At 43.2% G+C, this 17,811-nt stretch overlaps 1 protein-coding gene across 8 annotated transcripts in view; it reads left to right on the forward strand.

Annotated features, from left to right (window-relative positions):
- Positions 1 to 17,811, forward strand: part of SEL1L3 (SEL1L family member 3) — a 97,494-nt gene that overhangs the window by 27,720 nt on the left and 51,963 nt on the right. For all 8 annotated transcript variants that reach the window (XR_003432174.1, XR_003432173.1, XM_027103213.1 and 5 more), the window contains 4 exons: positions 657 to 715; positions 7,685 to 7,817; positions 9,711 to 9,843; positions 11,342 to 11,482. Coding sequence is in view for 6 of the 8 variants with exons in the window: in XM_027103213.1 (XP_026959014.1) it covers positions 657 to 715; positions 7,685 to 7,817; positions 9,711 to 9,843; positions 11,342 to 11,482 (466 nt within the window). In the remaining 2 variants the exon portion in view is untranslated. The remainder of the gene's footprint in view (positions 1 to 656; positions 716 to 7,684; positions 7,818 to 9,710; positions 9,844 to 11,341; positions 11,483 to 17,811) is intronic.

A 17,811-nucleotide genomic window follows, 5' to 3' on the forward strand; every position in this document is an offset into this window, starting at 1 on the left:
GTTAAAACTCGGAGCTTCCACTGCAGGGGGCATGGGTTCGATCCCTGGTCGGGAACTAAGATTCCGCATGCCCTACAGTGTGGCCAAAAAAATTCTTTTAAATAAATAAATAAAAATAAAATGACCGAAATACTTCTTTAAAATAAAGTCAGGACTTCCCTTGTGATGCAGTGGTTAAGAATCCTCCTGCCAATGCCAGGGACATGGGTTCGAGCCCTGGTCCAGGAAGATCCCACATGCCGCGGAGCAACTAAGCCCGTGCTCCACAACTACTGAGCCTGCACTCTAGAGCCCACGTGCCACAACTACTGAGCCCCCGTGCCACAACTACTGAAGCCCGCACGCCTAGAGCCCATGCTCCACAACAAGAGAAACCACTGCTCGCCGCAACTAGATAAAGCCCACTCAGCAATGAAGACCCAACTCAGCCCAAAATAAATAAATAAATTTATTTTTAAAAAAGTCATTTGGAGAAATTAAGTGTCTTAAGTCTCGAAATATACACAGGGCTAGTAAACTGCTCCTTTTATTTTTTGCAGAAACTGATCAGGTGAAAGACTATGAAGCCTATTTTACGAGTAACTCATATCCAGGACTGTATTTATGATGTGGGGTCTTGAGGCATAACTGATCCTTGTGTATCTCTCCCAACATAGATAGTAGTAACCACCAGCACTGGACAGGATTTGAAAGACTACCATAATCAGACCATTAGGTAAGTGTGATTTTTCCTTTGATTCAAAATTTGCTGGATGAGGGTTAAGGAACCTTCATGTGTTAGCCCTCAACCCTGAAGTTATTCCCACCCTGTCTGATTCAGTTTTTTCAAGCATGGACTGTGGCTAATCTTTGTACTATTTTTTTTCCTTTTTAAGTGTACAAAAACTCTCCATGTGTTCCCCACAACCTTTTTTTTTTTTTCCAAGCAAGAGAAACTAGTTCTCTCTCCAGATCTCACTGTAAATTCTTCCTTTCATGACACTTTATAATTTGTTTTCTTTGAAAATTATCTTCTACAAAGGATTTGGAAAAACAAAAGTATTAATGTTGCTTATTGAGAGGGTTTGGTAAGTTTGGCCTAGTATAAAACATAAAAGGAGACAGCCTTCATATTTATGTGTATAACGTAAATTTGAAATGTATGCAACTATTGATATTGGGATAACTTTTCAATCTTATATAACGATTCCCTACAAGAGTTACAGAAACTGAGAATTGGGTCTTTTTCCTCATTTGTCCTATATTTTTAATTTGCTTCTACATCCCTGTTTAAGAGTGGGTCACATAGTGTCAGAAACATGGGGCATGAGCTCTCCTTTAGGAACTCGGGATATCTCACCATAGCTAGATTTTATATATATATCAATATATATAATGTCTATGTCTATGTGCAAATTCAAATGCTTAAGAATAAGTAAAGAACAGAAACAAAAATTAGCAGCTTCCTATGTATAATTTAAAAAAATATATCAGGGGACTTCCCTGGCAGTCCGGTGGTTAGGACTCCACACATCCAGTGCAGGGGGCACGGGATCAATTCCTGGTCGGGGAACTAAGACCCCGCATGCTGCACGGTGCGGCCCAAAACAAAAAAGTATAAAAAAAAAAAATGTATCAGGACTGTTGGGCACTTTGGCTGGGGGAATGGGGGGGAGGTTCATTCCTTCATCCTTTAGTCATTTCACTATGCTTAGCCAAAAACCATCTCTCCAAGCAGGCTCCATTCACTCAGTCTCCACACAGTCCCGATTTTCTTGGAAACCAATTATTAAAGAAAGGAAAGCAAAGAGGGGTGATGACAGCAGAGTAGGGGACATACGCTCTACTTTTTTTTTTCCCCCACCATTTCTGTTTACATTGAAGTCAAACAATTTCTTTTAGGCTCTGGGCACATAGAACAATTCTTATTTTCATGACTGGATTAAAGGATTAGAGTTATAGCGAAAGGCGAAAGCAGTGTTATTCCTTAGCCTGCAAAGAGAAAGTCAGGGGGTGACTTGATAGCTATATTGAAGCACAGAGGCTGAGGCCTTAGAAGTCTTAAGCGCACCAGGTGGATTTAGACCAGAGAGGAAGAATTCAACAGATACGCGTTTTGTTATATAACCAGCGGCCATGGGATCTTCTATGAGGAGTTTGAGAATAGGAAAGGCCTGGGAGTTTGCTTTGGAGAAACAGCGGATGTGTGGCCCCTTTAGAAATCTCTTCGAGTGCCCTGTTCTGCCCCAGAAATTAAGGGTTTGCATTTCAGGATGTGAGGTCTAAAATAATACCTGCCCTTTCTCCCCTGACACCCACATGCAACCTCAGACACTTTGGACAACCAATTGAATTTCATAAGCTTTTTTTTCATTTTCTATGTAAGGGCTTCCTTTCCTCTTAGATCCCAGAAGTGTAGATGCTGACATGAGCGGCGTGAATCACGTAAGATCCAGGGCTGGGAATGGGTGAGGCAAGGGAGGCACCTTCCGCATAAAATGTAAGGAGACACCAACACAACTTAGTCATTCTGTTAGTTTGCCAAGGCTGCTGGAACACAGTACCGCAAACTGAGTGACTTAAACAACAGAAATGTATTGCCTCGCCGTTCTAGAGGCTAGAGGTCCGAGAGCAAGGTGTCAGCAGAGCTATGCTCCCTCCGAAGGCTCTAGGGAAAGATCTGTTCTAAGCTTCTCTCCAGCTTCTAATAGTTCCTTGGCTTGTGGCAGCATAATACCAAACTTCATGTGGCATTTTCCCTGTGCGAGTGTCTGTCTTTGTCCAAATTTCCCCTTTTTATAAGGATACCAGTCATATTGGATTAAGGGCCCACCCTATTCCAGTATGATCTCATCTTAACTAATTATATCAGCAATGACCCTATATCCAAATAAGGTCGCATTCTGAGGTACTGGGGGTTCAGACTTACACATAGGAATTTGGGGGGGACACAGTTCAGCTCATAACGATAGTCATGATAAATAACATTTAATACAGTATTTTTAAAAATCAAGGTTAATGTAAAGAATCCATGATGAACAAAATTGCAAAATTTTAAGTAAAAATGGAGTCAGTATGATCCTTAAGATTCCAGAATTCAGGACTGATTTTCAGGCACATACCAATTCAACAACCTGGTGAAGGCTTTGAAATGATTCCTTACCTGGTAATACGAGCAGTCCCCAGGCGCAAGACTTCCCCTTACCACCGTCTCAGCTGCCCTTCCTGGGACCCCCTCCATCAATAGAACAACTAAAGAATTAATGTTGGGCCCACCTGGGATTCCAGTGGTTAGCTATTAGGAATCTCAATCACCAGAGAGATTTCAGAATGGGCCAAGGTAGTAAACTAAACATCAAATATTGTAGATGGTTATAGGTGTTCCAAGGAAAGCCTCTTAATCCTCCTTTTTATTTGTTCTTGTAAAATAAACATAATGATAGCTGTTATCCCGCAAAAGTGGGGTACGAAGATCAGTAATTAAGCGCTCAGAAGTTCAGTGCTGCACCGCATGAAAGGCTGCAGTAACAACTGCAGACTTGTCTAGCGTCGAATTCATTCATCTGTCCATCCGTCCATCCATCCAGTATATATTCATTCACCCAACACATTTACCACATGCCTGACACAGTGCTGGACTCTGGGAATAAAACGATGAAAAACAAGAATACAGTCCATCCCTGCCTTCACGGAACTAAAAAATCTAGTGGGGGGAAGAAAGATCTTAAACAAATACATTCACAAATAAATTTAAAATTACAGATTGTGATGAATGCAGGGAAGGAAATAAATAGGTTGGCTTGAGAGGATCCCAAAGGAGCCAGCATTTAGACCAGGCCCTGAGGAAGTGACACGTAAGATGAGATTACTTTAAGGGGTGGGAGGGACAGCTGTTTTGAGGCTTTCAATTCCCCTGCTGAAGAACCCATGAGCAGGGACTTTCCTGGCGGTCCAGGGGTTAAGACTCCGCGCTTCCACTGCAGGGGGCCCGGGTTTGGTTCCTGGTCAGGGAACTAAGATCCCACGTGTCCCTGCCATGTGGTGTGGCCAAAAAAAAAAGAACCCATGGGCCAAAACTGTTCCCTAATTCTGAGTGAGGCCTAGTTAAAGACGGAGGCAGGCAATCCTTCCCCGCTGCTGGGTCCCCCACAGTAATAAACCGGGGCATTCTCCCACATCCAGATAAGAGTAAAGATAGTTTGCCAGCTTGTCTGAGGCTTGCGGAAGGGACCGGCTTGGGCTTTTGAACTGTCCAGCTCAGCTCTTACGTCAGCAAAATTGATGACCATCAAACAACGCACAGTGCAAGGAATCTCTTGCAGTCTTGGTGCAGCCACTGAGAATTTTAGAGGAGAAAAATGTGGAGGCGCTGATGTGGAGGGAGACCGAGCTGGAGAGATGTTAGTTGTATTATAATGACGATAAAAAATTGCAATCTAGTACCATAGGGACCAAGTAATTTATTGATTAGTTGAGAATTCAGTTAAAGCAAAGATCTATAAAAAAAAGTGTGTAAATATTTTATTTTAATTTAAAATATGGAAATGTACATTAATTTGCCAATCTATCTAGCTAGAGCCTTGCCTTTGAGTATGGGTCTACTGATTGGAGTTCCCTGTGATCTTTCTTGCATAAACGGTACCCAATTTCTATTTCTCCCAAATGAAAAGAAAACAAAGACACCGGTGAAACTATCAGAGCCCCAAATCCATCTAGATTTCTTCAGTTTCTTCCACAATAATTTTTTTAGTAACCATTCTTTACTGAGTCTACCGAAAATATTCAACTTAATTTTTAAAGAATGAACATCTCTTCTCCATCCCTATTTTATTGAATCACATAAGATTGAATTACACTGTATGGTTACAATGACCATACAGTTGGCAATTGACAGGTTTGGGAGCAAACACATCTTCCGTAAGCATGCAACTCAAAAAATGGCAGCAGGGACTTCTCTGGTGGCACAGTGGTTAAGAATCCACCTGCCAATACAGAGGACACAGGTTCGATCCCTGGTCCAGGAAGATCCCACATGCCACACAGCAACTAAGCCCATGCGCCACAACTACTGAAGCCCACGTGCCTAGAGCCCATGCTCAGCAAAAAGAGAAGCCACCACGATGAGAAGCCCGCATGCTACAACGAATACCCAATGCAGCCAAAAATAAATAAATAAATTTAATTTAAAAAAATGGCAGCAAAAGTCCAAGTTGGACTAGGTTAATAATAATAACTGTAGTTAACAGCTATGGTGCCTGCTATGTGCCAGGCACTGTTCTAAATGCTTTGTTTAAATATTAAATAAATTTTCCCAACAACCCTGTAGATAGGTACTATTTTTATCTCCATTTAAAAATGAGAAGACAGGGAATTCCCTGTCGGTCCAGTGGTTAAGACTCTGTGCTGCCACTGCAAGGGGCCCGGGTTCGATCCCTGGTCGAGGAACTAAGATCCCACAAGCCAGACAGTGCAGCCAAAAAGTAAAAAAACATTTTTTTCAAATTAAAAAAAAAAAAAATGAGAAGAAGCCTCCAGAGAGGAACCTCCAGCTGGCAAGCATCCAGCGTGTTGTAGGGATGAGCCGTGAGGTGAGCTGGTGAGTTGATTGAGCAGAGTTCTATTATGAGAGCTTCTACTGCAGAAGCATTGCTTTGTGTCCCCTGAGTGCTGGGTAATACCTCATGAAGGTAGTTGGAATGTTCAAATCTTTCAAAGGTCTTGAAAAATTTAATCAATTCACAGCTCTCAGAGATAATTACTTTGTGGTCCCACGTAAAAAAAAAAAAGAGAAGAGACCGTCACCTTAGTGCCCTTCAAGCCTGAGATTCCAGAAAAAGAAATAGCAGGAAATAAAGCATTTCTTTTCCATGTTAGTTGCCTTTGTAGAAAGTTGATTTCTAAGTGTTCCCTCTTGCCGCCATCGGTTGATGTTGTCAGAGTGTCCATTTCTTCACCTTTTTGTCTTCCTTCCAGCCGGGAGCACCTGCCCAGGGTTGGGTTTCTGCCTAACAGCCCATCCTCTCTCCTGGGATGACCCCCGGTTGCCTGGTTTCTCCGACCCAACCACTGGTGGCTGCTCTGTCCCATCCGTGTCACCCTGGTCCATCGCTCTTGAGGCTGCCGGGCTCCTGGCGGGCTGCCTGACATGCTGTGTTCTTCCCTTCTGCTGCCCTCTGCCCTCTGTGCTCCCTGGCTCTTTTTGTCTTTGCCTGGCTTCTCACTTGATGCCTATCTTGATCTGCCCTTGCTGTTCACATATGCTCTGATGGCACCTTGTCCGCGCATTCCTATTTTACTTTCTAAATAGGTAATAAATGCACATCGTATAAAAAACCAAAACAATATGAAAAGGTCTACAGTTAGTTGTCTTGCTTCCAGCTCTGCCTCCATCCACTCCATCCCCTAACCCCCATGCCATGTGAAAAGACTTTTATTAGTTTCTTATATATACCTCCAGAGTTTTTTTAATGCAAATACAAAAAAAAAAAAAATCCATTCTCCTCTTTCTTGGATAAAAATATATTTATTGTTCTGCTCTTTCATTTTTATTTTTTCACTGAACAATGTATTTTAGAGATTATTCCAGGTCAGTACACAGAGCCCTTTGTCCTTTTTTAAGCTGTAGAGATGTCCAGGGCCCATTGGATGGATGTGGGTACCAGTCCTCACTGACAGACACCTAAACTTTTTCAGTCTTTGGTGGATGTAAATAATGCTGCCAGGAACAACTTGTGCATTTTATTCATGCTGACCCATTTTTTCCCTCCATTTTCCTTCCTGATCCTTTAAGTCTTTCAGGACAAAGTGGACTTCCAACAAATCACCTGTGCTGACAGCTTATCTTTGGCCAAGCCCTTTGACCTTGCTGTGGCCTCCTTCTCCTAACTCTGAATTTGACCTCAGTTCTTATCTAATAGGGTATGTTTTTATTTTCCTCCGCATCCACCTTCTATCTACGCAACAAGTTTTCTTTTTTTCCTTTTAGAGCAAAATACTTCCAATTAAAATCAGCAATTCCAAATAATTCCAATGATGCTAAACAATTTCACCAATATCAATAGGTGGCACATATTAAGTACTTATGGTGGAATTTAGGATTACCAGAGGGGAAGGGTAGGGAGGTAGTTAGGGAGTTTGGGATTGACGTGTACACACTGCTATCTTTAAAATGGATAACAACAAGGACCTACTATATAACACAGGGACCTCTGCTCAATATTCTGTAACAACCGGGAGAAGAATTTGAAAAAGAATAGATACATGTATATGTATAACTGAATCACTTTGTTGTACACCTGAAACTAACACCACATTGTTAGTCAACTATACTCCAATATAAAATAAAAAGTCAAATAAAAAATAAATGAAAAGGAAAAAAAGGTACTTACGGTGGGCCAGGTGCTGCTAGGTGCTGTATGTCTTTACTTAAACCTCTTATCAATCCAGTAAGAAAGGAATTATCATTTTACTAATGAGAAGACTCAGTCTCAGAGAGGTTAAGCAACTGGTCCGAAGTCACACAGCTGGTAAATAGCAGGGTTGGGATCCAAGCCCAAGTCTGCCTGACCCCACCATGGTCTCATCTTCTAGAACTAGAGTGAAGGGTTTGCAGAAATTTGGAGTTTTAAGTCAAGGAGAAAGAGTCTTTAAAAAAAAAAAAATCTGTTCACACCCAGAACTCTTTTAACCCTTTGTTCTTCTCTAGCTTCCGAGAGGATTTCCATTATAATGACACTGCTGGGTACTTCATTATTGGAGGGAGCAGGTATGTGGCCGGCATTGAAGGGTTTTTTGGACCCCTGAAGTACTATCGCCTCCATGCTCTGCACCCTGCACAGGTGAGCCCAGGGGACCAAGGAGTTTTCGAATGCTTATGGGTAATGGGCGTGTGGCTCAGGGCTGTGGAACCAGTCCAGTGTAAACAAAAGATTTATCTAAGCCGGGCCTCGCATCGGCTCTGTCACCAAACATCATTAATATTGAGGCTTCCCCCTCCACCCTGCAAACGTGATAATAGATTTTTGTTAACGTTTGGTTCATTTAGTACTCATAAAATGGAAACCATTTACTTCCTCTGTTTTAATAACTAGTAGCTTAATTATAGAGTCGATTTTTATCCGGCTGTTGCCTATCCAGCGATTAAGCTAATGAAAGGAGAGAGTCTTAGCTATTTGGTAAAGCTTCTTTTATATGCTATTATTTAAAGTATCAAAGAGGAGACAGTCCAGCAAATAGGACTCTCGGTTCTGCTTACTGCCCTCTCCAGAAACGTGGGCCTTTGGCTCACACTGGGTGGGTGGGCTGCGGTGGTGGAGATCATAGAGGGCTCTGTAGTCAGCACTGAATTCTCAAGTCCAAAACCCACCCACAAATGGAATGGAATTGTCAGAGTCTCCAGGCCAGCTCCAGCAGGGCTGGCGGCTATTAGAGGGGGGCTGCCCCATGAGGGAAGCTTCACCCTGGTTGCTTTTTGTGCCTTGGTAAGGAGATCACCGGATACCTAAAAAAGGAACGTTCTTTTATTCCTGTGACCTTGTGGGATTTGTTCTGGGAAAAGCAGGAGTCACTAGGCAAAGTCAATTCGGAAAAATGGGACACCTTATCACCCGTAGGTCATCTTAGAGCCCCTGTTGAGATACCTGTATAAGAGGAAAAAAATGAAATTCTTTTATTCATACGTGCAGCCAATACTTATTAAGCACCTACTATGTGCAGCCAATACTTATTAACTACCTACTATGTGCCAGGCTCTGTGCAAGATGCTGAGGCATCCAAGATGAATTAAGGTGGTGGCTTTCAAACTTTTTTTTGAAGGTGGTCCACAATAAGAACTCTATTTAATAGCATGAGCAGTACATACGTAAGCATATATAATGCACATACACACATAATATATACATACATATATATATATATATATAAAACACAAAGCTGAAATAAGAATTTTACTAACGGTACAGATTCTTGCTATGTTCAGTGTACTCTGGTATTTTGTGTTCTGCTCTATAAAAAACAAAATCACTGCTGGTTACAAACCACTGAACTAATTTCACAACCCTCCAATGGGTCATAACCCGTATTTTGAAAACCACTGAGTTGAGATAAGGTCTCTGACCTTGAGGAGCTCCTTGCCTGGGTCTTAAACAGATAAGTCATGAAAGAATGGGGTACATGCTTTAATAAAGGTGTGAGCACTGTGTTTGGCAGTGCCGAGGTGCGGTCCTCTGCATCGGTACATGTATGAGGGTGGGGTAGGCTGTTAGGGAGGCTGCCCTGAAGGGATGACCTCAGATCTGGCTCTTGGAGGTTGAGTAGGAGCCTTCTAAACAGAAGACAAGGAGAGGAGGCTTCCAGGCAGCAGGTGCAGTACTGGTAGACTTGAGGTCCTTTGGGAACTCAGGGGAGATGAATGTCATTTTCTGGGGATAGCACATAGCGGCGGGGAAGGGAAGAGGATGAAGGCCTGGTCTCTGGGAAATCCTAACACTTAAGAAGCTCTGCAGAGGAGAAGATGCCACGAAAAGAAGCTAGAGGGAAGCAGTCAGAGCTGGCGTGTCCTTGAATTACTAGTAACCCCCTTCCTTTGAGAATCCAAATCAGATGATCTGTGTACAAACAAGCCACCTGGTGCTATCAATGGGAGAAGGAAATCCACCTGAACGTAGCCTCATGGGTACCCATGGGTGTTTGATAACAATTGTTGTTCATTCTGTTTTCTTGCCTTCTTGTAGATATTCAATCCCCTACTTGAGAAGCAACTTGCTGAACATATCAAGTTATATTATGAAAGGTGTGCAGAGGTTCAAGAAATAGTATCTGTGTACACATCCACAGTACAGCAGGGGGACAGGAGACAAGAAGCATGTAAGTATTGACTTCAGGAGAGCGATTTTTAGCTCCAGGCATTTGTAGCAACACACTTGGCTTCTTTCATAAGGGGGTTGAAATAGAACATATGTGACTTGACCAATGGGGGCAAGTATGACCTCCCCAGATGGATGCAAATGACAGTGTGCCTTCCACCTAGATCCCACCAAGACCAACAGCCAGCAAGAACCCAAACCTGCCTCGTGGCTTCAACTAGCTGTAATTTAGTTTAAGAATATAAATGAGAGTGTTTTGAGCCTCAAATTGCATTATTCCCATCCATAATGGGATCTTAGGCCAGTCTAAGAAAATAAAAATGAATTGGAAAATAAATTAATCATTAGAAATGTTTCCCCATCGGTGCACTTTTGTCTTGGACCATTAATATCTGAATATAAGCCTTCAGAAATGTTGAACAATGGCTTTGTTGTTTGGGGCTGGGTTTTATTTTTTAAATCTTTGAAATTGACTCATTCTGGGAGACATTGGTAACTTTTCAACAGAAGGAGTGAATTTCAAATAGACTGCTTCCGTGCCTGCCCGTATTTGCAGACATCCTTTCATTCATACGGAGTTTGTATCTGTTATAAAACTCATCCCGTCTTGTCTTCCAATGTTCCAGCACTTATAAATTTCTCTGGCTATAGATCTTCTTGCATGATATGGTGGCACTAGAGTTAGTCACATATGTTCTTTCTGGAAGAGAAATTCCTGTGGGGCCTTTGCCATCAGCAAAAGTAAATTGAGTATTTCAGTCCTGCCTAAATAATCTCAACATCTCCAGAGCCGAGCTTCCCATTTCAGACCATGGAGGAATGGATACATGTTGAACATACCCCATTCTGATAGGGTTCACATAAAATGGTCATAGGAAGTGATTAGAGATGGTGATAGGTAAGTGTAGAAAGGCAGCACTTCTGCAATTTAATTTAAGAATAGGCTATACTAGTCTCCCAGCTGCTGCTCTCACCGCTGAATCATCCAGAAAATATGATGCAGTCAGAAGAGGGGAAGATATATAGGAATAGTAATATCCCAAACAGGAAAGAAACTGATTTTGATAGCTGATGTAATTTCAGGAGAGATACCCAGAGTCAGAAGGCCGGTCTTACATGCTGATCTGTTTGGCATTGGGAAGATTCTCCTAACATCTTCTACTGCCTTTCCTCCCTGGGGGGTCCCTGTGCTTTGTTGACTCACACTGCCAACAAAATGGCCTAGATATTGCCTTCCTGGGGACCAGTCCGAGGCCATCTGCTCATTCTGTAGAATTATTCAACAGCCATCAGCAACTTTGGCACATTTCCCTTGGACTTGGCTTTGAATCTGTGACCTCGAGGCAGAGGCATCGTAGCCAATTTCAAATCCCTGATGCACCCAAACCAACATCCAGTAATGCTAAGTCTGACCTCTTATTTCTAGTTTCCCATAGAGGAAGGGAGTTAGAGAGGCAAGGCTTCCCTCTAATGGTATCCTGTGCTTCCCTTTCCTGTAGGCGACCTCCGGAATTCCTACCTGGACCTGAAGCTCAGGTACGGGCGGCCCTCGACATGCAGAGCCCTCCTCTGGGAGAAGGAGCTGAAAGCCAAGCACCGAAGCTTGTTCCAGGCCTTGCTGGAGATGGGTTTGGTGACAGGTAATTGAGTCTGTGCCTCGCTCGCCTGTGGACGCTGGTTAGGAGGGTCCCTGTTTTTCTGCTTTCCCTCACCCTCTTTAGTGATTTATGCCTTGAAGTTATTTTTAACCCTAGTGTTCTAGCTTAATTTCAAATTTAAATTCTGCCCTTAATGTGTCCACCACTCAATGTATCTGTGCACCTTTTCAACCCTAAATACAAAAACTTAAATTTAGGAATCACTTGAGCAATTCTTTATTTAAAACCGAGGCCACAAACAGGCAGCTGACAGCCAGAGCTGGCCCCCAAGTGTGGCTACTTTGGCATACACACTGTTTTCAATTTTAAAAAAATTAGTTACAGGGATCTAAAAACTTCTATGAAAATGCAAATTTCTAGCGTTTCTCAGAAGATCCAAAGATCTGGCGACGCCGGGCCTCCGTTCCTGAGTGGCAGCAATCCCAGAGGTGTGTGGTTGGGACAGGCAGGCTCTGTCCATCCACAACCCTTCCTGCCTCTGGTTGAGCACCTCCTGCCAACTTCAGTCGTGGATCTTACCTGCCCGGGCCCTTAGGCCCTTGAACTTGAGACCTTTGATTTGAAGTACATTTTAAGCAGCGTCTCAGGAATCTGGGTATATTTTGCAAATGTGTCCAGCTTAAGTCCATTGTGATTTAGGTTTGCATAGTAATTAAGTACATACTGTAAGACTACAAGGAATCTTGAAACAGTGTCTGTTAGGAAGAGAAGAGAAGCTGGAGGTGTTCAGCCTGGGGAAGGGAATGAGAAGGAGGGTAATGAGAACTATCTCAACGGTCAGCAGCAGCCCACGGTATTCCTGGGCATATGACCAAACCCTTGGACCAAGGCAATGCAGAAACTGACTGCTGCTGCATATAAGAACTTCCTAAAAATGGCAGTGTCCAGTGGAATAGAGTCTCTTTGCAGATAGTGATTCACCCTCACCCCATCTTGAAAGAATTCAAACCATACAAGATATTTCATCTTTGGTTCATTTTATATTTGCTGAGTGACTGCTCAGTTACTTGGCTGGACTTCAGAGGTAAGTAAAATAGTACAAGGTCTCTGCCCTTGAGGGACCGACTTGAAAGCAAAGAAAAATGGTAATGCATTTTTAAAAATAAAAGCTATGGGAGTAACTGGCAAAGGCACAAAGAAGGGAGTGGTCAGTTCTACTTGGAAGTCTAGGGGGCTCCAGGAAGGCTTCCTGGAGAAGGTGACACTGGGATTGATTCTTGAAGGGTCAATTGATGTTTGCCAGATAAGCAAGGTGGGGGTAGGTATTGCAGGCAGAGTAGAGGCAGAGAGATGGGAAGAGCATGTCATTTTTAATGACGTGCAAGGAATTTGGGAAGCTGGAGAAGGCCTGGAGAGTGATTATTCTTTTTTTTAAATTATTTGTTTATTGAAGTAAAATTGATCTACAATGTTGTGTTAGTTTCAGGTATACAGCACAGTGATTCAGTTATATATATGTATATATATTTTCAGATTCTTTCCTGTTATAGTTCATTACAAGATATTGAATATAGTTCCCTGTGCTATATAGTAGGTCCTTGTTGGTTATCTATTTTACTTATAGTAGTGTGTATATGTTAATCCCAAACTCCTAATTTATCCCACCCCCTTCCTTTCCCCTTTGGTAACCCTAGGTTTATTTTCTATGTCTATGGGTCTATTTCTGTTTTGTAAATAAGTTCATTTGTATCTTTTTTTTAAGATTCCACATATAAGTGATATCATATATTTGTTTTTCTCTGTCTGGCTTACTTCACTTAGTATGATAATCTCTAGGTCCATCCATGTTGCTGCAAACGGCATTATTTTGTTCTTTTTTTATAGCTGAGTAGTATTCCAGCGTGTATAGATACCACATCTTCTTTATCCATTCATCTGTCGATGGACATTTAGGTTGCTTCCATGTCTTGGCTATTGTAAGTAGTGCTGCAGTGAACACTGGGGTGCATGTATCTTTTTGAATTATGGTTTTCTCCAGATATATGTCCAGGAGTGGGGTTGCAGGACCATATGGTAGTTCCACTTTTAGTTTTTAAGGACCCTCCATACTGTTCTCATAGTGGCTGCACCAATTTACATTCCCACCAACAACATGAGAGAGCTCCTTACTAGAGCTCAGACTCCATCCTGACAAGTTTGAGCTTTACCTTGTAGGTGACAGGGACCTGTTGAAGGGTTTCAAGCAGAGGCTAGAGGTGTGATCAGATCTGGGTTTTTGAGGTCACTCTTGTCAGCAGTGGGAGACTGAGGGAGGTAGACTAGAGTGCTGTGGAGCTGGAAGCAGGGGGGCCAATGCATGGCCCAGGGAGGAGAGGATGGAGGCCTGAATGGGACAGAGTGATGTAGACGGAGCCAAAGGATATAAGGGGCTGACTCTGAGGGACTTCATCACTGCCTGGATCTGGGAAAGGGAGGCCATGTGGAGTCAGGTGTCAGCATGGCCTCTGCAGCCAAGTGACCTGATTCTGATATTAACTTAGCACTTACTAGCTGTGTGATCTTGGGCAAGCCACTTCATTTCACTGAGCCTCAGTTTCCTCATCTGCAAAACGGGGATGACAATAGTCCCTCTCTTGTAGTGTTGGGTTAAGGAATTGACACTTAGAAGAGTATGGGCACTTAGTAAACTCTATGTAAACAGCGTTTCTCAATCTTGGCACTACTGACATTTTGGATAATTCGTTGTTGTGGAGGATCTGTCCTGTGTATTGTAGGATGTTTAGCTGCATTTCTGCTCTCTACCCACTAGATACCAGCAGCACTCTGTCCCCTCCCATAAACCTCCACCCAAGGGTGACAACTAAAAATGTCTCCAGGGCTTCCCTGGTGGTACAGTGGTTAAGAGTCCGCCTGCCGATGCAGGGGACACGGGTTTGTGCCCCGGTCCGGGAAGATCCCACATGCTGCAGAGTGGCTGGGCCCGTGAGCCGTGGCCGCTGAGCCTTGCACGTCCGGAGCCTGTGCTCCGCAACAGGAGAGGCCACAACAGTGAGAGGCCCGCGTACCTCAAAAAAAAAAAACAAAAAAAAAAACAAATTGTCTCCAGATATTGCCAAGTGTCGCCAGGGAGGTCAAATCGCCCCCGGTGGAGAATCACTGCTGTGTAAGTGTTACACTATTACTACCAGGCAATAGTGTTACACTATTACTTACCAGTGTTACTACAATTGCTGGGTTTTCGTGGGTCTTCTGGGAGGTGGTGGAACTGCCCCCTGAGACAGGCGATGCATGTTGGAAAGTGTAGGCTAAACGGGCGAAGACCACATCACCCCAAAACTGGCTTTATGAGATTTCAGATATATTTAAATATAGTTTTACTGATTAGGAAAAGGAGTGAATCATTTTCACAAAACATTCTTTTTCAAGCAAATACTCTCAGTAAACAATGTTTTTGTGTTATTTTTACTGCTCAGAAGTTTCTGTTAAAGAAGGCAGAATGATTTTATTATCTGTGGAGGCCTAGAAAGGGAGCTAATTAACCCAGATCATGAGCCCCCAAACCTTGACACTTGATGGGCCGCAGTGCTGGGGAGTCGTCACACTGCAGCACAGACACGCGTCCAGCTGCCCTTGGTCAGGCTTCCGGGGCCCATGCCTGGGGGGAGAGGGGGCACAGAGCCGGATTTGCCACTTTAGGGCCCACTGCTGGTGCCCAAGCAGCCGGTCAGGTCCTTCTGGTGCCAAGTCAGCTTAGATCAGCGCCAGGGAGCATACCCGGAGGGGCCCCTATCTCCCTGGGCATGCAGCCACCTGCATTCCGCCTCTCCCTGCCATTTCCTGGGGCCCAGAAGCAGGTGGGGAGGGAGGGTAGGCAGGGTAGGTAAATCTCCTGTACCAACCTCAGGCTCCCATTCTACCTTCACCCCCTATTTTTCTAGTTCACGTTGTCCCATCCATAGGGACTGGGGGCCTCCTGCAGGGGTAGGGCTTACACCCATTAAAATTCATCTCTACCTGGCACACTGCCCTTGCTTGGGGCCATCATAGTTAACTAGATAATCTCTGTGGTTAACCCTGGAGAGAGATTGGTGTCAGACATTGTGCCCAGTTTCTAACAATCCTGAGAGAAGTGCAGAAAATTTGATTTTGTAAATTGAGGGACAAAAAAAAATTACATTATTTACATATCTTTACTCTGGTCTCCTATAAAAAGAAGAGTAGTCAGACTGGTGTGACTATATATCTATTCCTGGTTCCTCACATAACTTTTGATCCAAGTTTATCCTGCTGTGAGTGTCTAGCTGGCTTTGGAGTGCTTTGGGCAACTCTAGTCAATAGGAACTATGTTTGCATCATGTTTTCTGCTGCTGGCCTGAGCTGTTTGGTCCTGTTGACCAGTAGACTTTACTAGAACATCCTCATCATGTTACATTTCTTGTATCTGAGATAAGCTACAAGAACAGACTCAAGGATCAGATGTTGGCTGCTTAGAATTCTTGCTGTAGGAACCGAGTAGGTGCAGTAACAGAGATAAGGAATGAAACCATGTGAGTAACTTAAGTCACTCGTATCACAACCTTCCATTCATTCATTCACTAGACAAGTATTGACCAAGTGGCCCAGGATAGGACAAAGATGGGGCCATGTTTTGAATGAGAGTGACTTAGGTTAAATGCAAAGAAAAACGTCAGCTCCCATAGCTCCCACAAAGGGAATTAATTGGTGGAATTATTTTTTTCCTGGCATTAAAAAATATATATATGACAGCATGAGACAATGGCCTGTAATTTCTGGTTCTTTGCGACAGACTCACCCCTTTCTTGGCAGCCTCTCCTCACATGTACAGCCAACTCTACTGCCAGGCTGCTGCACGTGCACGCTTCAGACGGCAGCGTTTTCCCCTGACACTGTGTGATTTTAGATGGATCATCTGCTCTCCCTCTGAGCCAACGACGTACTTCAAAGGAGCCATGAGAACGGTGCAGGGAGTGCAGAGTCGGAAGCTTACAACCAGTAGGAGTGTCCTCTGCATTCTGCCCAGTGAGTTCAGGAGTGGTCACCACCTTCTAGTTGTTCCCAAAAGATTGAGCTCTATTTTTCTACTGCAATAGAGAATCCCCAGATATTTACACCCTCCCTCTTTAAGGACTGTAATTTTAAAAAACATTTGTGGTAAAATGCATATAATTTAAAATTCTCCATCATCACCATTTTTAGGTGTACCCTTCAGTAGCATTAAGTACGTTCACATTGTTGCACAACAGATTCTGGAACTTTCTTATCTTGCAAAACTGAAACTCTGTACTCATTAAACCACAACTCCCCACCCTGCCCCCACCCCCAGTCCCTAGTGATCACCATTCTACTTTCTGTGTCTATGAACTTGACTCTTCTAGATACCTGATATGACTGCAATCATACAGTATTTGTCTTTGCACGACTGGCTTATCTCACTTAGTGTAAGGTCTTCAAGGTTCATCCATGTTATAACATCTGTCAGAATCTCCTTCCTCTTTAAGGTTGAATAATATTCCATTGTGTGTCTATACCACATTTCTAACTCTTCTTATTTTTGCCAACAATTGCCATGTTTATTTGGAGACTAAAACGCAGAGCATGGAAATGGTAGAAACACAATGGGGTTATTTAGTAACGCCAGGATCCTGTGTCCTTTAAGAGCTATGTTCACTGTTGTTCATTAAAGGACCTTTATCTTATTTTTTTTAATTCAAGAAAGCATCTTTATAGTTTTTAAAAAAAATCCACGGAGAGAGAGAAAGAGGGAGAGGGAAGGAGGGAGGGGGCGAGGGGGAGGGAGGGAGAGAAGTTACATGTATAAAACCAGACAATGTGCACAGGACAGAAAAGTACAAGTAGTTTACTTTTGAGAGAGAAATAAGCCACTTCTTTGAGTCTCGGGAACCCAGTGGAGCTCATCAAATGAGAATGCAAATGAAGGATGTGCTATGTTTTTTTAAATCAGTAAACTTGGTGAAGATCTTTCCTTTTCTGGGTAAATGATATTTTCTCCTTTCACATTTTTTTCCCTTTTCAAACTTCTTCCCTGGATGCATTACACCTTTTGGAAGCTTGAAACTAAAAATAACTTTCCTGTTGTTGTCTCATTCCCCTCATAAGGAATAAGTCTGCCTTTCTTCTCCCAAATTCTCCATCAGAGGCAGCTCTGGTTCCTTCAGTAGGTGACTACCTTCTCATTTTCTGCTTTTTGCCTCTTTTAATGATGAGTGTGGGCTTCCCTTGTGGCGCAGTGGTTAAGAATCCACCTGCCAATGCAGGGCACACGGGTTCGAGCCCTGGTCCGGGAAGATCCCACATGCGGCGGAGCAACTAAGCCTGTGCACCACAACTAC

This window comes from Aethalodelphis obliquidens, unplaced genomic scaffold (genome assembly GCF_003676395.1).
Source record: "Aethalodelphis obliquidens isolate GAN/ISIS:26980383/991018 unplaced genomic scaffold, ASM367639v1 scaffold6, whole genome shotgun sequence".
NCBI lineage: Eukaryota > Metazoa > Chordata > Mammalia > Artiodactyla > Delphinidae > Aethalodelphis > Aethalodelphis obliquidens.